The sequence below is a fragment of the Rhipicephalus sanguineus genome, chromosome 7 (genome assembly GCF_013339695.2).
Source record: "Rhipicephalus sanguineus isolate Rsan-2018 chromosome 7, BIME_Rsan_1.4, whole genome shotgun sequence".
NCBI classification, from domain to species: domain Eukaryota; kingdom Metazoa; phylum Arthropoda; class Arachnida; order Ixodida; family Ixodidae; genus Rhipicephalus; species Rhipicephalus sanguineus.
Window position 1 is genome coordinate 126199090 of NC_051182.1, and position 18873 is coordinate 126217962.

Below are 18873 nucleotides of genomic sequence, written 5' to 3' on the forward strand. Positions count from 1 at the left end.
GTTATGTCACAAGGCGTCTGTTAGAAATGCTGCATGCATAAAAATTAGATGAAAACTGCTCTTTCACAGAACCTGTCATAGTGCAATGGGACAGTTTAGAATGTGTTATGAAGTTCAAAAAACCCGTCCTTGAGTTTAACGTTTCACGCTTTCACAGCAACACGCTAGTGGGCCCACTTATTTATCAATAAAGCTTGCTCTTTATTTGAGAGATAGAAAACTTAAATGATTCCTAGCATCGCTACAAACGAACGAAATCACCGATGCCGTCGCCGACTGCCTGTGTTAGCGGTGCTAAGCCAATCTTCCCAAATGACTTGTTTACCTTGCAATAGAAGGTATTGTGCGGAGTTTACGTGAATTTTATTTTAAAAAGTCGCGAAAAGTTCTGATAAACAACGTTTATTTGGGCAGCATTGAAAACAAAACTATTTTTGAATAGCTGTACTTGCTGCAGCTAATGTTGAGCCTTCACCGAGGTTATCATGTTTCGATGGCCCAACCATCATGCTTGTAATTCTATAGCAGGCGGGGCGCACTCGCGACGCTGTATAGCGCGAGCTCATCAATCATGCATGTTTTGTTCGCGCAGAACGTGAATGTTAAACAAGCGGTGACCGTTACATACCAACTGCACACAGGTAAAATCATGCGGAGTGATGGCAGCCTTGTTTACACTCACCTCTCAGGCGATGCCCCAGTCGGCGCGTAGCATATCGATAGCGTAGCACTTCATTCCAGTAGCGGATCACGTTTACCACAGCGCGAAGATGACTCAGTGCACCACAAGTGACAGCAATCGCAACCACGAAACGAGAACACATCCACAACATACCGCAAAACCGCCGAGTCCTAGCTTGCCGCGCATACGACGAGAACACCACGCCGCGCATTTTTTTTTTTATTCACACTTTTCATAGTTTTCTTACAGAAAACCAAAGGGGTGAGGGCTAAAGGCGCGACCATGCGCCTGACTGAGGCATTGATACAGCTTGGGCGCGAGCACATTTTTTTTGTGTGTGGGAGCTTTTTCACATTTGTTTATTATTATCCCATATGAACGATATTACTTTACTTCTGCCGCAGTTGCCGTAGCTGACAAGACCGTTTACACTTAAATAAACTGCTAACACCTGATTTCTTTAGCGAACTCTTTGAATACGCGCATGCTGACCATTCGTTCGAGGCCGCCACTGCGCCGGAAAGTTCCATGGGAGTAAACGTTGCTCCCTGTGGTCTAACAGTTCCTCCCTCGCTTTGCACACGGCACCGTCGTCTTGCAGTCAATCCCTCTGGGGACTAACTACCTGTTGCGGGGACAAAATGCAGCACTTACTCCCATTTCGCACCTTTGCGGCTTAGAGTGTACGTAGCAGACGAAAGCGCGCGAATCCCCGCTCTGACGTCATACAGGCGCCGTTTGCAGCGCCGCCATCGGTCGCACACCAGGCCAATAAGCCCTTATAAAACCCCTTTAAAATGAAAAAAAAGATTAATCAAGGTGCAGATGAAACATACATTTAACGTTGAAGTGTGGCTTCGCGGCAATGCGAATTTCCCCTGTATAGGTGGTTTCACTATGTAGCAGCCCCATGCTGCAATGAAATCACCTTTTCAGGGGTTCTATGTGCGGTGAAACATACATCTATATTTGTTCGTTTTGTATGCTAAGAAATTTGGGGAAGTTTAGGTTTGTGTCGAAGTGAATTCGGATACTGTAACACTCGTTAAAATATTCAAAGTGCCCAAACGTTTGCCCATGCCGAATTAAAACCTTTCGTCGAGGTTTTGGCTGTCATCTGTCCCTCCGCTAGCCACACACGAAAGTGTGCTTAAACAGCTTTTACACTCTGCCACACTTGTCTTTCTATTTCACTCGAAGATGGCTTCCTGCCACGTGTGGTCGAGCTGGCCCGCTTTGCTGGCAACCGCCAGACCAAGGTTGCCGCCTGCGAGCTGCTCCACGCCTTGGTACTCTACGCGGTGGGCACGGGTGTTCAGAACACAGAGAGAAGAGCCAAGGTGTGCAACTTAGTATGCTTCAACCTTTCTTAAGGTTGAAGGACCTTTAAGGCTTTTTGCTTGGTCGTAAGGTGTCCTGATAAACATTTGTCTTTACAGGTCAACAAAAAGAAAAAGCTTCTTGGTGTTGCGTGTCAATTGCTAGGGCGAGTTTGACGGCGAAGGCCTTTACGCGTCGACTTCATTTCGATTGCGATCGTTTTCTTCGTTTCACGTGTTATACCATTGTTAGGTATATCAAGCTTATCGGCCTTTCTCAGCTCTTATGAGTTCTTATCAGTCTTATCTATGTACTCTTGTCTTTTGTATGTCTTTATCTATACCTGTATGACTCTATATGCTGATGATGATGACAGCGATGATAATGTTTACCACGTGTTTAGATTTTTTGCCTCTCATGTGTTGTTGGCATCACCAGATTGCCATATTCTGCTTCTCACGAGGCATTTCAAGTGTCCCCTTTTGTATCCCCTCTTGTATCTTTCATGTTGTGCTGTCCAAAAATGACAAATCCGCAACTAGCTCGCTCACATGCCCTTTTACTCTGACGCATTCCGTCAGTCTGAATGAGAGCTTTAACACGCTTTCTGCAATTGCGCTCGTGATAAGCAGGTCGCATGGTCATGGCCATGTGAGCAGTCACAAGTTTTGAATACTTGCAAACTGAGAGGCGGGCTGAATAGACTTCTCACACTGCAGTGTCCAATGGTTCACCTCTATAAGCACCTGTTTCCCGAGCTGCTTCACTTATCCTGTGACACCGATCAGGTGAGTTAGTTTTGGTCATTATATCAGTGAACTTACATACATTTCGTGTTGAATCATGGTGCATTGGGATGGTTGAAATTCAGCGCTCGAATTTGTATTGATTATTCAGTGCTGTGATCTAGTTCAAAGCACTCAGTGGCTTTCCGGCCTTTGTTCTAGAAAGGTCTAGCAAAATAGGAACGGGTACAACTGGAAATGGCTCTACCAAATTTAAGTTAAGTCAGCATTGAGATTTTTTAGCACATTGGAAAACGGCATACACATATACAAAGTAATGCATCATGTTCTGTTTTGTTCTTCTTTGTCATCATCTGTTATTTTTATCCTCTCCAGCACTTAATATATTCACTAATCTGTTGAAGAAACACTGCTGATTGGCTTGATCTTGTTTATCTTCTTTTAACCAGCAGAACTGTTTAAGCTTTTCGTTGCACTGCACAGTGTTTGCAAAAACTTGGCCAGTATGCGCCACAGTAATTGGGCAAGCCCCACTGCCGATTGGATTGCAAGCATTTATGGGAACCATATGAATGTGTTGCTGCTGGGAGAGGAAAAGGAGGGGAGAGGGTGAAGTATAGCATAGCCTTGTATAGTATAGTATAGCAACGGGATTGGAAAGGAGGGTGAGGATGAGTGATGTGATTGTGAGGAGGAGGGGAGAGGGTGAAGTATAGCATAGCCTTGTGTAGTATAGTATAGCAACGGGATTGGAAAGGAAGGTGAGAATGAGTGATGTGATTGTGAGGAGGAGGGGAGAGGGTGAAGTATAGCATAGCCTTGTATAGTATAGTATAGCAACGGGATTGGAAAGGAAGGTGAGAATGAGTGATGTGATTGTGAGGAGGAGGGGAGAGGGTGAAGTATAGCATAGCCTTGTATAGTATAGTATAGCAACGGGATTGGAAAGGAGGGTGAGGATGAGTGATGTGATTGTGAGGAGGAGGGGAGAGGGTGAAGTATAGCATAGCCTTGTGTAGTATAGTATAGCAACGAGATTGGAAAGGAGGGTGAGGATGAGTGATGTGATTGTGAGGAGGAGGGGAGAGGGTAAAGCATAGCATAGCCTTGTATAGTATAGTATAGCAACGAGATTGGAAAGGAAGGTGAGGATGAGTGATGTGATTGTGAGGACGAGGGGAGAGGGTGAAGTATAGCATAGCCTTGTGTAGTATAGTATAGCAACGAGATTGGAAAGGAAGGGGAGGATGAGTGATGTGATTGTGACGACGAGGGGAGAGGGTGAAGTATAGCATAGCCTTGTGTAGTATAGTATAGCAACGAGATTGGAAAGGAAGGGGAGGATGAGTGATGTGATTGTGAGGACGAGGGGAGAGGGTGAAGTATAGCATAGCCTTGTGTAGTATAGTATAGCAACGAGATTGGAAAGGAAGGGGAGGATGAGTGATGTGATTGTGAGGAGGAAGGGAGAGGGTGAAGCATAACATAGCCTTGTATATTGAGTAAGGTGGGCACGGGAAGTGAGGGTGAGGAGGAGTGATAGGAGGAGGGGAAAGGGTAAAGCATTGCATAGCCTTGTATAGTATAGTTAGCAAGGGAGTGGGAAAGAGATGTGAGAGAGGGGACGAGAGGAGAGGGTAAAGCATAGCATAATCTTGTATAGTATAGCAAGAAGTGAGAGAGGGAAGTGAGGGCGGGAAGAAGGGAAAGGAGGAGGGCAACACTACCAGCTCCACTGTTTGCTCATTCTTCGCACCTCTAGTGCGTAGGTGCACCAATTTTTTTTCTTTAACTTTCTTTTTCGTCTTTTTTCAGGTTACTCAGAATCTGTTCAAGCCCCTGACATTGCAGCTGATGCACTGGTTTAGCAGCAAGTCGACTCGAGGTAGTCAAGAAAGTGCAGCCATCGTTGAATGCCTCTGGGTGAGTGTGACCTGCTGGGCTTTGGTTTTGAGCTGATGGTGTTGATGAAACAGTAAGTAGCTTGGTAAAGCAGAAAGATATCCAAATTATATATAGATTATGTTTTGTGGTAGGGATGGGCGAATAGTAAATTTGAGGTTCAAAGTGAATTTGAAGCAAATAGTGATTTGGTTGAATAATTACAAATCGAATAGTTTGGATAGTACCTGTCACATAATACAAAGAAAAATGGGCATTTTTGTCATGACCCTACTAACTTGCGCAATATTTTTAAGAATTGGAACTAGGCTTGCAAGAATCTCACTTTTTTGGTTCGAACTGAGCGAAGGTAACCTTGAATAGCAGCAACATTCGAATAGCAGCAGGGTACACGTTATAAGTGGTGAAATATGTTATGTTTTAAGCTTTACTATACTTGGCACATATGAGCCCGTATAACACGCTTCTCAACTTTAAAAAATAATTAATTGAAGTGAAGGTAATGTGTATGTTTAACCTTGAAGTGTGGCTTCACGGCAGTGTGGATTTCTCTTGGATAGGTGGTTTCACGGCATAGCACCTTCACGCTGCAGTGAAACCACCTTTTCAGGGGAGTTACATGTGGTCAAATGTACGCCTATTCGTTCATTTCGAATACTTCGAAATATTGAATATAATTTAAATTCGTGTTGCAGCGAATTTGAATACTGCAATATTCATTCGAATATTTGTAGCGATCGAATATTGGCCCATGCCTACGTTTTACACCGATGCACTCTATGCAGGACACGGTCACACAGTCGCAGGAGACAACGGTGCGTGACTTTGCCGCGCAGTGCCTGAAGGAATTCGTGGCATGGAGCATCAAGCAGTCTTCTTCAAAAGTGAGATATCTTGTCATACGTGGCACTCTACAAGTTCTTGCAGGCTGAGTGCCGTGAGCCACGGCACATTAGTTGGAATACGGAGCAACGCGATATGCTGTGATTGCACACTGAATGTTCGATTACATAGAAGAATGTTCGTGGTAGGATGTTGGTTGCATTTGAACAGGCAAGTGAAAGTCAGCTGGCTGAGGTAATGAACATTTTTGGTCTGGCATCAATGTACTGTAAGGGAAGTGGCTGGGTAAAACATTCTGTTGTTTCGTATGTCAACAGTTAATTTGTTTATGCACTTGATCGATAAAATAGAAAATTGAGCACATTTCAAAAAGTTTGCTGCAATTGTCACTGCGAAAAATTGTTCACAGTATTTTGTCTTTACTACCTTACACAAAAATTCTACATGATGACTAAGCTTCATAGAGTAACAAAACCTTTACTGTTCCATTTCAGTGTGTGTTCCTACAGAACTTCAAATGGTCTCTATATTAATCCGTCCATAACCACTGTCATTCTCAGTATGATAAAGCTTTCCCAATTTACAAGGATACAAAGCTGTACCTAGTGAATTTTGACTGTGATGATAGTTTCGTGGCCTGCCCAGAATCAAGCCTCACTAGTTTCTAATAAATTGGTGTGCCGTCAATTGCGCTCAAGTAAATAGAAAGCTAACTAACAAGGTTTTGTTCATTAGTTACTTCAGTGTCACTTTGTGGCAAATTACTTCTACCTCGACGTAGAATTCGTTAACACAAACGACAGGAGCCTGACTGTCGTAAGATATTTATAAATAGACACCTGGTATATTCGGTGTTGCCACACTTATTAACCCTGTAAAACCCAGTGTATCATATATGATACATTAAAAATAATGCCTAAAAAGAGGTAATAAGCCCGTCAAAGCTTCATGGAAAAGCCATTATTGCATATTTAGCATGTTATAATGAAGTTACACTGAGTTATTCATTTATTCAAATTAATTAATTAATTTTAATTAAGAGTAATTAAGTTATGATCGAAATAACATTTCACCCCTTTTTTTTCTTAAAATGAACTCTACAAGAAGAGTAAATATGGTGAGTGTTTTTTCACAATTTTTCTGAAGGCAGAACGCCTTTTGGGCATTACAGGGTTAAACTTTGTTGCAAGTCACACTCGTCCAGTGTTCTCCTTTTGTGTTTTCATTTAATTTGCACTATCGGAAGCTACGAATTCAGAATTCGTATGACATGTATCAGCGGCATGACATCGCTCTTTCAGGAGCTGGAGAAGAGTCCGACCAACGTGCAGTCAGTGCTGAGGCGTCTGTGCAGCTACTGCCGCCACCCCAGCGCATCGAAGCGCCTAGGAGCAGCCCTCGTGTTCAACAACATTTACTCGCTGGTCAGGTGAGTGAGCTGCTTCTGAAGAAACAGCATTGCGTCTTCATCCATTTAAAAAAATTCACCTGTTCCAGGGAGGAGGAGTCTTTGGTGGATGTGTTCATCTTGGAGACCCTGGCTTACTTCGTCGACAGTTTGAAACTTGCTCATGCCGATGAAAAAACTGTTGGTGAGTTCTATATCGTGCATTTGTGCAGTGCTTTCACTTCAGTCTGGACGTAGTAAAACTACATTCCATAGCCTGTTATTGCTCTTAGTTATTCCAAATTTTACCCACGTCCCATAGCAATGACATTCTGCTACCGAGCTTAGCAAAGTGCAGTGTTGTGCCAGTTTGTTGCATAGCTGTCAAAGTTAGTGGGGTATATGTTGCTAATGAAAAGAGTGCAAACTCGTGACTAATTTCATTTTGTGGAAATGCTTTCTTATTACAATGAAGCTGTCTTAGTCCACCCTGTGCCATCGTCGTCGTCGTAGTAGTAATAGTAGTAGAAGTAGTAGCTGTATTGGTGGTAGTAGTAGTGGTAGTAGTAGTAGTAGTAGTAGTAGTATTGGTGGTAGTAGTAGTAGTAGTAGTAGTAGTAGTAGTAGTAGTAGTAGTAGTAGTAGTAGTAGTAGTAGTAGCAGCAGCAGCAGTATTGGTTGTACATAGAGTAGTAGCAGTATTAGTATTAGTAGTAGTAGTAAGTAGTAGTAGTAGTAGTAGTAGTAGTAGTAGTAGTAGTAGTAGTAGTAGTAGTAGTAGTAGTAGTAGTAGCAGTATTGGTAGTAGTAGTAGTAGTATTGGAAGTAGTAGTAGTAACAGTATTAGTAGTAGTAGTAGTAGCAGTATTGGTAGTAGTAGTAGTTGTAGTATTGGTAGTAGTAGTAGCAGTATTGGTGGTGGTAGTAATAGTAGCTGTATTGGTGGTAGTAGTAGCTGTATTGGTAGTAGTAGTAGTAGCAGCAATATTGGTGGTGGTAGCAGTAGCAGTAGCAGTATTGGTAGTAGTAGTAGTAGTATTGGAAGTAGTAGTAGTAACAGTATTAGTAGTAGTAGTAGTAGCAGTATTGGTAGTAGTAGTAGTTGTAGTATTGGTAGTAGTAGTAGCAGTATTGGTGGTGGTAGTAATAGTAGCTGTATTGGTGGTAGTAGTAGCTGTATTGGTAGTAGTAGTAGTAGCAGCAGTATTGGTAGTAGTAGTAGTAGTAGTAGCAGTATTGGTAGTAGTGTTAGTAGCAGTAGTAGTAGTAGCAGTATTGGTAGTAGTAGTAGTGGTAGTAGTAGCAGCAGCAGCACTAGTAGTAGACATCACACAGGTCATGTGACCAGAGTGGGGAGCGAATAAAGAAATAAATGAAATGGTATGACAAATGCAGCAATGTTTCTTATGTTGATTGCTAGAATGGTTACTTGCTAAGCTTCGTTTTATTTTTGCTTTGTTATCCAACTTTCTCGTTCATACAGTTTTACTATTCCCATGCTCAAGTGTACATATTCTAACCACTTCCTGTATGGGCCTGTACAAAGGCCTACAGTATTGTTAAATAAATAAATAAATAAATGGTATGACGACGATGATAATGATGCTTAATCACACACATTCATGCACATACAGCTTCATTTATGTTGCATTTATGTTGCTTTTATGCTGCTTCATTGCATATATGTATAGAGCACTAGAATAAAATATCTGTATGCTACCTACGACACTTTTACACAGCTACTATATTAAGTGATTGAAACTCACTTCTGTAAAGGAAAATGTAAGGCACGCTGACACATAAGTTATCCTTCTATTTCATGTACTAGGGTTCTGTTAACCGTCGTGCTGTAATATTATGCCCTCCGAAAATTTAGATACGCTGGAAGTGTAGTACACAGCCAGGCAAGCTACAGTTTATTTGTCATAACAAATCCCTCCGCTGTGACATTCCTCGCTGTTCTAAATGTTACACTGTGATTTTAAACCCTGCACATCGATTAACTGAAATTTATCCATCAGTTTAATTTAATTAAGGTTCTCCTTAAAGTTAGAGGGAGGAGTTGCTTATGTCATTCAAGTGGTCCTGTGCACATTGATGACCTGCCATGTTAGATCGTGTAAGTTTAGACAGACTCTCTGTTTTTAGGGTAGTCCTTGTTTTTGGGATTGAGAACAAATGCTTATTCAAGTTTGACTCGCTTGTTGTACACATCACAAAAAACATGTGAAACGATTGCACATCCAAAGTTAGGAAACGTCAAGGAGGGGACATCGTCGAATGCAAATCATTCAGGTGTCTTAACATGCAGCTAAATCACTGCACCACAATCATTGCGTCATTGGATGAGGATGTCAAAGTTGGACATGAGTTGGACAAGATTGGACATGACATACAGGACTGGATGTGAAATTGGTAAAGACTTGATTGGTACAAACTTGATTGGACGTAAGTTGTACAGACATGAAGATGTGAAAGCTGGTACAGACGCAGCTGCTTTGGTCTTTGTCAGGCACAAGACAACTTTGTTGCCGAGCGCTGGACAAGCTGCTGCGGATCATCAGCTCCAAAAGCAGCCTGCTGAGCAACACGAAGAGCAAGCGGCGGTGGCCATTGTGAGTTTGCAGCTTTCTCTTAAAGCAACATGTCTTTGTTTGCTTGACAGAGTTGCTCACATTTAGTTGCTCCTTGCTCGTTGACTTTCGATGCGGCCCGATCGTGCACTTGTGTATTTTCGTGCTTCATGATGCAGTGACATCGAAAAGAGGTCAGTCACACTGTCCATGGCCGTGGAGTGGCTGCTCTTTCAGACGAGCTGCCCGCAGTCAGACTGCCGACACAAGTCCATGGAGCTGGTCTGGGCTCTCGTTCCAAAGCTTCCAGGTGATACGTTGTCCGTAAGATCGCGCCGGGTATACGGTTTATCTGTACGGTTTTAGCACGCTTGTGAAACAAGCTTCAGCACTGCGGACTACATGGGCTTTGAAGAATCACTGCCACAAAAATTTTGTGTCTTGTGTTTTCTTTGCTATGAGTAGCTGATGACTTAATTGTCATTTCAGAATGCCTTGTTTACCCCACTGCGTGATGCTTAATTGTATGGCACTGTTTTTATTGTGCCCAGTTGCTGTTTTTCTGAATTGCATAGAGCTCTGTCTCTGCAATTCGGAGAAACTGTGACACCAGTCGAGGACACTAGTCGAAGCATAGGGAACGAGCAACTCTGCTGTCAGTGGCTCTTCCCTCTGGAGGCATGGTGGCAGGGCAGTTCAGTTTCTTTGAACTAAACGCCCACTAGAGAGCACTCTCTATCAGCACACCCTAAACGCTTCCTAATGGGGCCTAGGCAAGGGGTCCTTGAATGACAAGGGAACCAGTTTGTGATCTCCTGTTACCAATGTGCAGGAGCTCCAACCCACAAAAGCTACATGGCCCACCTGCTCAAGACCAATGGAAACTCATTTTTTCTCGAAAGGTATCCCACTATTTAACTGCTCTTCCTTCCTAAATTTTTATCGCTTTATTTTTGTTCTACACTCTAAGAAAAAAAGGCCGCTCTTGGGGTGTCTTTCTGCCGCACAACATTAATCTTTTGGCATGCTTGCATTCCCTTTCTCCAAAACGGTGCGCTCGCTAGTTTACTATCAAGAATGCCGTGCCACACAAATATAGCAGGGGCCGTTTATGACCAGGAAGCGCTGGGCGCATGGCGATAACACAAGGAAAGGACATGTGACAGAACAGTTAATGTTGTGTTGCAAAAAGATGCCCGTAATACACTCCCTTTTTTTTTTTTCAGAGTGCCGAGGGGCGCAAATCAAATTACCCAAACGCCTGCCACAGTGACTCAGCGGCTTCAGCATTTTGCTGCTGATTATGAGATCACGAATTTAATTACAGGCTTTAGTGGCCTCATTACGATTGCGACCGGATGCAAGAATGATTTCAGTGCACGTCCACAAACCCAGTCTTAAAATATGCATCCGCTTTGTTGTACTGAAATGCATTCAGGTTATGTTCTTTGCTTTCTCGGAAGGGGTTCTTTTTCTTGTAGTAGTGCAAGACAAAACTGTGCACGATGTCAATTTGTCCCGTGACAGATTTTGGAAGCTAATGCTATCTCAGAATGGTGATTGTTTTCTAACTAATAATAAATTGTGCATCCCTTCAGCAGGGGGTCACTTTCATTATATACTTTGCAGCTGGTGCCCTGAGCTAATGTAGTGGGCGTACAATTGGTGTCTTTTTGTTTAGTGTAGGTAAAATGGTTGGCAAGTAAATCACCCAATTTCTGATGCCTTCTGGTCTAAATGGTGTGCAGCCAAAGATGTAATTTCCTTGCTTTTACTTGTACTATTTCCTAAAAATTACTACTCCATCTTCTGCAAGTCCAAAGCTCTAACTTGAATAGTTACATTGAGCTTTTCTAACAACTTTTGTGTTATCCAGGGTTATACAGTGTTTCTGTCGTACAACTCTCCTTGAGATTCTGATACATAGGAATAGATTCTCACTGAATATCGTAGGTACAACACAACAATTGTAGGAAGGAAAATGTAGGATTGTCACGTTTCACTTTACAAAGAGTTTTTGCAAGAACTCCCTGAAATCTTGTGCCAGCCGTGTAAAGTGTGTTCTTCTTCTACCTTCTTTTGTTTTCTGTCTTCCCTTTGAGCACAGGTTCGAGACCGGTCTCTCCACAGTGAGTGGCACTTGGACCACTTCGACAGGCATTCGCAAGTTCTGTGACCACTTACTGGGCCTTCTCGAATGCTACACTTGGATCTTAGAGCAGAGGCTGCTGGAGCCCAAGCTGCTGTTTCAAGGTAACCCTCCCGAAATTAAACAGACCACGAGATTTATAACCCCGAAACTACATATTTGTTCATAAGCAACGCCGTAGCGGATAGTTTGAGATAACTTTGATCAGCTATGGTTTTATAACACGTGCCCAAATCTAAGTAAAAATGCATATTTGATTTTCGCCTCCTTTAAAATGCAGTCTCTACAATAGTTAATTGAACCAGCAAACTTTTTAGCTGCTCCATATATTCAGTGAGGCACTGCAGCAGGTCTTGCCAAAATTTGAAACAGTTAGCGGGCCTTCACGATTAAAGAGCTTGAGATGCTTACGATACAGTAATATAAATGCCATGTTAGGTGTTTCTCCTGCTATGAGTATGTTACCCATGTTACCACTTGAGTTTTCACATTTATAATAGTAGCAGCGCTTCATAAATGGTGTCCGAACCATAAAGATGTTGCAGACTTGAAATGAGGTCTCTTGTGGTGTGAGCTTCACTTCAAGGCAGCCAGTGTTGCAGCCCACGTCACGATTAGCTCGAGTTTGATGTGATCTTGCAGTGATAATCGTGTTTTAACGACCTTGCAATGATGATTGCAATAGCATATTGGTCTCTCATCCTCAGTTCCAGGCAAGCCTAGTGCCATTTTTCCACTTGTCACCAAGTTCCTGGAGAAGCTGGCCTTGTGCAAAAACTTCCAGGAGGTTCTCAGCAGTGAAGAGGCTGCTTCCCTGCCGTGCACGCCAGCAGGAACATCAGCACTTAACGTGTAGGTGTACCAATGTGCACAAAATGATCAGTTCTCGGCTTGATCTTCTAGTAGCTGAACTTATAGGGACACTAAAGTGAAACAATGAATCAGCTTAGATTGATAAATTATACTCTGAGAGCTCTAATGTCATTAAGTTCGCCATCACATGTTTATTAACAGAGGAGGAAATCAAGGTTAAGGTTTCATTTTTAAATTTCATGCCGGAATCACCGCGCGTGTCGGCACGGATGAAAGCGTATTTTTCATATTTTGGTAACATTGGCTCAGCGAAATTTCCTGAAACTTGGTATGTTAAGTCTGCGGCCCCCTCAGAGGACAATGTACTTTATTTTTACTGATTAGGAACTGCGTAGGATGTAGTAGGTGCCATTGAAATCTGTGACATCGCAACATTTGATGCGGGAATTCCAAGGTGGCGTCGCCACCCGCATTTTCTTTCGCACATTTTCTCGCTTACCAAGCGTCTTCTCGTGGCAAGCGTGGTGATTTGGGAATTGCGAAAGGGTAATTTACTAACGTGAAAGAAATCGTTTTTCTCTTTAGCGTCCCTTTAAGGATGGTGTGGCAGGTTGCATGAAAGCAGACGAAAGTGTGGTGGCACAGTGCAGTTTGGTATTCGTAAGTCTAGTCTAGGCGCTGCGTTTGCGCATTCGTACGTGGCAAGCATGGTTAGACCACTCACTGTGAGAACTCCTGAGAAGGAGCACGCTTATAAAGAACTTCAATGAGAGAAGTGGAGGAAGTGCGCTCATCAGCTCCCCTAGATGCCCACCTTCACAGAGTGGCATGCCTCCAACATTTTTGTGAACCTTGTATGCTTATATAGTGTCCAATTTCTTGCTACACCCTGCAGTAGAGGCTAGTGCTGCATTTGTCAACAAAGGAATAAGTAGAACGTCTTTATACAGAATTCATTTACCTCCAGGGTGAAGTGTTCTCTGACCGTGAGGCTCTTCAACTTCATGACCGTCTGGATGAAGACCTGCCCGTCTTCCGTGTCTTCCGTGCCGGACGTGTTTTGGAAAACTGAGGTGTTTTGGAAGTGCTGCGTCGTTTGTGTGCTGCGGCCTTCCGAGGCCGGCTTCGACCTTGCCGACCTTGAAGTCGCCAGCCGACTACCGCACGAGGTACTCCGTTTCTTTAATGCAAAGCATTTCTTGGCGAACCAAAGGCACTTTGTCTGTTTTTATCTCTATCTATCTATCTATCTATCTATCTATCTATCTATCTATCTATCTATCTATCTATCTATCTATCTATCTATCTATCTATCTATCTATCTATCTATCTATCTATCTATCGATCCATCGATCCATCATCCATCCATCCATCCATCCATCCATCCATCCATCCATCCATCCATCCATCCATCCGCCCGCCCGCCCGCCCGCCTACATGTCTCCTTAACTTCATGCATACCAATCTTGGCATAGGAGGCCATGAGTGTATGAAGAACACGATGCACAAGTCACGACATGAATAACAGGACTTGCCTGTTACCCGCATCACTGGGGAGCCAGTAACCTATGCCGTGCCACTCCGCGGTTGTCACTATATTTTGCCAGCACGACAACTGGTTCTCAGCGACGTGCCTCTCTACCAATGGCATCACACGTGACACTTCTGCTCAGGTCATGTGACTGTCATGTGTGACAGCAACGAGAAGTGCCATTGGTACACTCTTTGGGCGCAAAAGTGCTTGCGGGTTCATTTCTAGACCACAACAGCTGCATTTCCATATATGCGGAATACAAAAATACTCTAGTACCTGATTTAGGTGCACGTTAAAATTAATTCAGTGTCCCCGCCTACAGCTTACCTCATAATAATACAGTGGTTTGAGCATGCAGAACTCCAGAAATTAAATTAAATTTTTTATTTATTCCGTCAAGTTAGGCGACGCGTGTCAAAGTCTGTGTATAAGACAGTAAGCAGGTGCGTCTGTTCTTGTTTGTGTGTCTTTTCGTGTGCTTGCTGTGTCCGCGTCATGCCTATGTGGCTACATAATTTGATTTTAAAGAGGTTTTAAACTGCGCGATGAATACGGAACGAACATAGGAACAGATACACACACACAAGCGCTGTCCTGTGCGTGTGTATGTGTTCCTGTTTTTGCCCGTATTCATCGCGCAGTTTAAAACCTCTTTAAAACCATGAACCAACTAGCCCAACAACATGCCTTGCTACATAATTTGAGACTGACCTGCGAATGAGTCCATAAAGCTACCACCATTTGCATGCATGAACTCCATATGTGTCCTCCATGTGTCTCATTTGTTTATTGTCCAACCAGAAGCTGCTGTAGTATTTCATTGTCTAATTATGCTTCAGCTAGGTCAACTAGCACTTTGTTGAAAGTGTATTGTCTTAAATAACGTTCTATTCCAAGTTTAAGTAGTAATGGCTGTTTTTTGCTGGCTTTTCACAACGTTTACGCTTCTGTTTCAGATGTCAAATTTTGCTTGGAGGGTCCTCTTTGTCTGCGCATTTTACAACTATAGTCGAACACAACTTAGGAAGTCTGGAAAGGCCCCACCCAGACAACTAAAGCACGTCACTGATCACCTCCATGACTAAAGAAATAGTTCATTTCACGCTCTCATCAGTGCTCTTTTAAGGGGAGACACTGGTCTGAAGACTGCTTGTCTTAATTTTTAGTATTTCTAGCTGAGATTTACACATAGTATGTATTTTCGACTGCTGAAAACAAATATAAAATTATTTTTCGTCTATCATGCACGGATTTTAAGTAGAGCTGTGCGAATAGCAAAATTTTGGGTGCGAAGCGAATTCGGATATTGAAGTGCGAGTGCGAATCGAATCGAATATTTTTCGAATATTTCTCGAAAATTGCTAGAATATTTTTCGAATACTTCGCAGTGCAATTGCAGAAAAAAAAGGTTAGAGAGGATTCCTAAGCATATTCTTATGAGATAGCAACATGAAAGTGTTTCTTTTTGCTAGGTTGATGAAGCACTGGCAGGCTGGCGTTTCATAGTTGTCTTATCAAGAATGAGGCAATGTAGAGGCCGAATTCTATTAAGTACATGATTTGGTGCAACCAAAGTGTTGCCAACAACACTTTACATGTGATGGGCAAAGATGCCATTTTCTCAGCCTCTCCTCCTCTTTCAACTTCTGTGGAAGCCCAACTAATGTGGCGGACAAGGGTATGCTCCCTTCAAGTCCGGAGTTCCAAATCTGCCTCGTAGACGTCGATATAAGAACATCTGAAATTTTGGATGCTAAAAAGCTTCGGCTTCCGATTTTTAGGACTACCTGCCCAAATGTCGGGTCCAAAACAGCATTAATTGAGCCCCCACCTCTGCCACATCTTTCATCTCCATGTTGAAACCAGCGTTTTCTTGAGTTGGTAAATTTGCGACCGTAGCAAAGCTTGAAAGGCAGCTTTGCCGCAATACCGGGGTGTGATGAGGTGAAGCATATTGAAAAATCTAGGGACCACTTTCAATCGGATGTTGACTGTCTTGGCAAAGTTCGACCGTAACGGAGCTTGAAAGGCAGCTTTGCCGCAATACGAAAATGTAATGAGGTGAAGCATATTGAAAATCTGAAGGCGTCACTTTCAATCGGACGTTGACTGTATTTGTTTTTGGAAAGTTCGAATAGTTCGAATAGTAAAATTCCAGTGCGAATCGAATCGAATAGCAAACACTATTCGAAAAATATTCGAAATTTCGAATATTCGCACATCCCTAATTTTAAGATATTGACTGTTCCATACACTTGCATTCTGCCTAGACTTTTGACAGCTTCCTCACAAAAGACCTTTATGAATTTGATATCACCGCATGTTATAAAAACCATAGAGTGTAAAATAACCATTACTTAATTTTTAGCTGTATCCATTCAAAAGTTATGGCCTTAACAAGTACACTCATGAAAAATCAGAAACTGTTGCTCAATTTTACTGCTAATTAAATCACAGTTCTTAACAAAAATGTTGTAATTTCTTGGTTTTGTTGCGCTAATCAATGCACAAGCTTTCAAATACCGCAACAATGATCAGAATCGGACCACTACATCAAAAGATATTGTGGGCAACAGCCAATAATGTGATGAAAAATGAGAAAAGAAGTTTATAGAAACATGGTGGGCACTTATTTTGAACTGGAAGAGGCATGAATTGGTGTTCTTAAGATAGCAGAAGCCACCAGAAACATATGCTGCGTTCCTGCAGCTGCCGATATCACTTCCTCCCGAGTGCATGAGCAGTTTTGAACTTCCCTGACGACTGCCTGCCATTGCACTGTCATCAGTTAGGCATCTCCGCAAAATGGCGGACAATGCGACGATGCACCACTGTCTAGCAGATGTATCCTCAAGCATCCAAGATGGAAGGAACAATTTACCCGTGTGACAGGAATGCACCAATGCAGTGCGAGCACTTTTTTTTAAGCAAAATGGCTTCGCCTCTGCCAGACGAAAAGCGTTCTTGTGCTAGGAACAGCTAGCAGAAGAGTGTGTTTTTCAAATGAGACCAAAATGTCTATGCTTCTTAATGTGGTTCCCGCACAGTGCACTGTTGAATGGGACTTTTTGAGGTGCTTTGGTGAGCAAAAATGGTCATGAAACTGACTTCAAGACCAAATAACTCTACAAGTATGCATTAAATGTTTGTAATATCTTAGAAATACACTCAAACCTCGATATAACGAACACTGATATAACGAATTATCTGTTATAACGAAGTAAATGAAGAATAGTCTTGTCATAGATACAGTGTTACAAATAAATGTTTTTAACGAATTTTCGGATATAACGAAGTTATTTTCGTGGCAGACGTGACTGTTATAATGAGGATTGAGTGTAGCTTTTTTAGACCTTCTAGATTATGAAAAAAATATTTGAGAAAATTGTTTCTTTCGAAATTTTTCCGCCTCCCAGACCAGTGTCTCCGGTGGGGTCACCGACCGTCCGTTTCATGACATCACTCAGGAGCACCCACTGGTGCAGGTGTATGTGCATCCACCTTTGAGACAGAAATGCTGCATTCTACAGTTGCATCCGGCTATAGGCTTCTTGTTCAGTCTTAAGATTTTGTCGAATCTGGCATTCATTTGGCAGCGATGATCATTAACGGGCCGCTAAACCTGTTTTCTTTTTTTCTGCACACAACGCCACTTCGCACGGCAGATGCTGGGGTTCTTGGAGCAGGTGAAGGCCACCTTTCCGGACCTCCTGTCCTCCAGTTTCTCCTCGGCGCTCGACGACTTTCTGTCGACGCATCCCGACTGTACGCTCGAGAAAGTCCTGGAGCTGAATCTGAGCGAGCTCGATCGTCCCTCCGAGTCGCTGGACCTCTCGCAGGCCAACTCCGAGACCATGGAGGAAGAAGCCACGGAGCCAAGGCAGAACGACATCCTGAGGCTCACGGGGCTCGCCTCCGGCTACCGGCTGTTGGCCGAACTGAAGATTGTGAAGGCGGTGGAACCGAAAAGCGCAATGGCCCCCGTCCACGCCGTGGCCGAGTTTTTCACAAAGCGGGCGGTGTCGCCAACACCCCTTTTTAAGGAGCTCTGTGTGCACCTCTTGGAGCTGGCCGCCTCGCTTGGAGTCAGCGTGAGTGGGCCACACTCGCGCTCCTGTGTTTGTGGCTAGCGTTGCGAAGTATCGGGGCGTATCGATGTGTCAATATGGACTGTTGGATATCTTTAGGCACTAACTTTACTAATTCCTGAGCGTTAGAAGCCCAGGAGTGGAAACTTGGGCAAGGTGGTTTTAATAATTGGGATATTATGTCCAGAACAAGTTGGTTTTTGGTTCATGACGGTGCAGCACAGTGCGCGACTGTAGGAAAAAAGGGACAAAGTAGGAAAAAAGCGCTCTTTTTCTTCTGACTTCTTTTGTTTTTTCCAACATTCGCATCCTGTGCTATATATCGTTGTGAACACATCAGAATCACCAAGGGCGGAAAGTGCAGGTGAAGCGCTGATGAGTTCTTCGCCCGCGATAGCAACGCCCCCTCACAATAACAAAAATGAAGAAATTGAATAAATGAGGAAATGAAACATAAAACATTCAAATGTAAAAAAATAATCAAAATTAAAAGTTTTCATCAACTTTTCCAGAGACGAATCGAACACACAACCTCTACCACAGGTCCGATACTGTAGTCATCAGGCCGTGGTTGCATGCATCAACAGAGTGAATAGAATGCCCCGAAGAATTTCCCACATGCAGTCTAGCATGTTGAGACGCTCGACGCATTTTCCTTTCGCTGCAGGTACGGTCCCCAACAGCTCAACACCGCACCTGCGTCTCGTGCTCCAAGAATTTATGCAATAGTTCATCGGTTGATAGCACGACTGATAGATGACACGTTAACAAAGTTAAACATTATGCTTAGGCATCTCATGTTACCAGTGGTGTAAATCATGGGGGGGGTGATCAGG

At 43.1% G+C, this 18873-nt stretch overlaps 1 protein-coding gene across 1 annotated transcript in view; it reads left to right on the forward strand.

Moving 5' to 3' along the window:
• LOC119398985 (DNA-dependent protein kinase catalytic subunit) overlaps window positions 1–18873 on the forward strand; it is a 223364-nt gene that overhangs the window by 51065 nt on the left and 153426 nt on the right. Inside the window, 13 exon segments of the mRNA XM_049417869.1 lie at window positions 1883–2022; window positions 2722–2790; window positions 4564–4671; window positions 5436–5534; window positions 6795–6922; window positions 6991–7085; window positions 9393–9495; window positions 9633–9763; window positions 10286–10355; window positions 11561–11706; window positions 12310–12454; window positions 13383–13584; window positions 17615–18040. Of these exon segments, the coding sequence (XP_049273826.1) occupies window positions 1883–2022; window positions 2722–2790; window positions 4564–4671; window positions 5436–5534; window positions 6795–6922; window positions 6991–7085; window positions 9393–9495; window positions 9633–9763; window positions 10286–10355; window positions 11561–11706; window positions 12310–12454; window positions 13383–13584; window positions 17615–18040 (1862 nt within the window).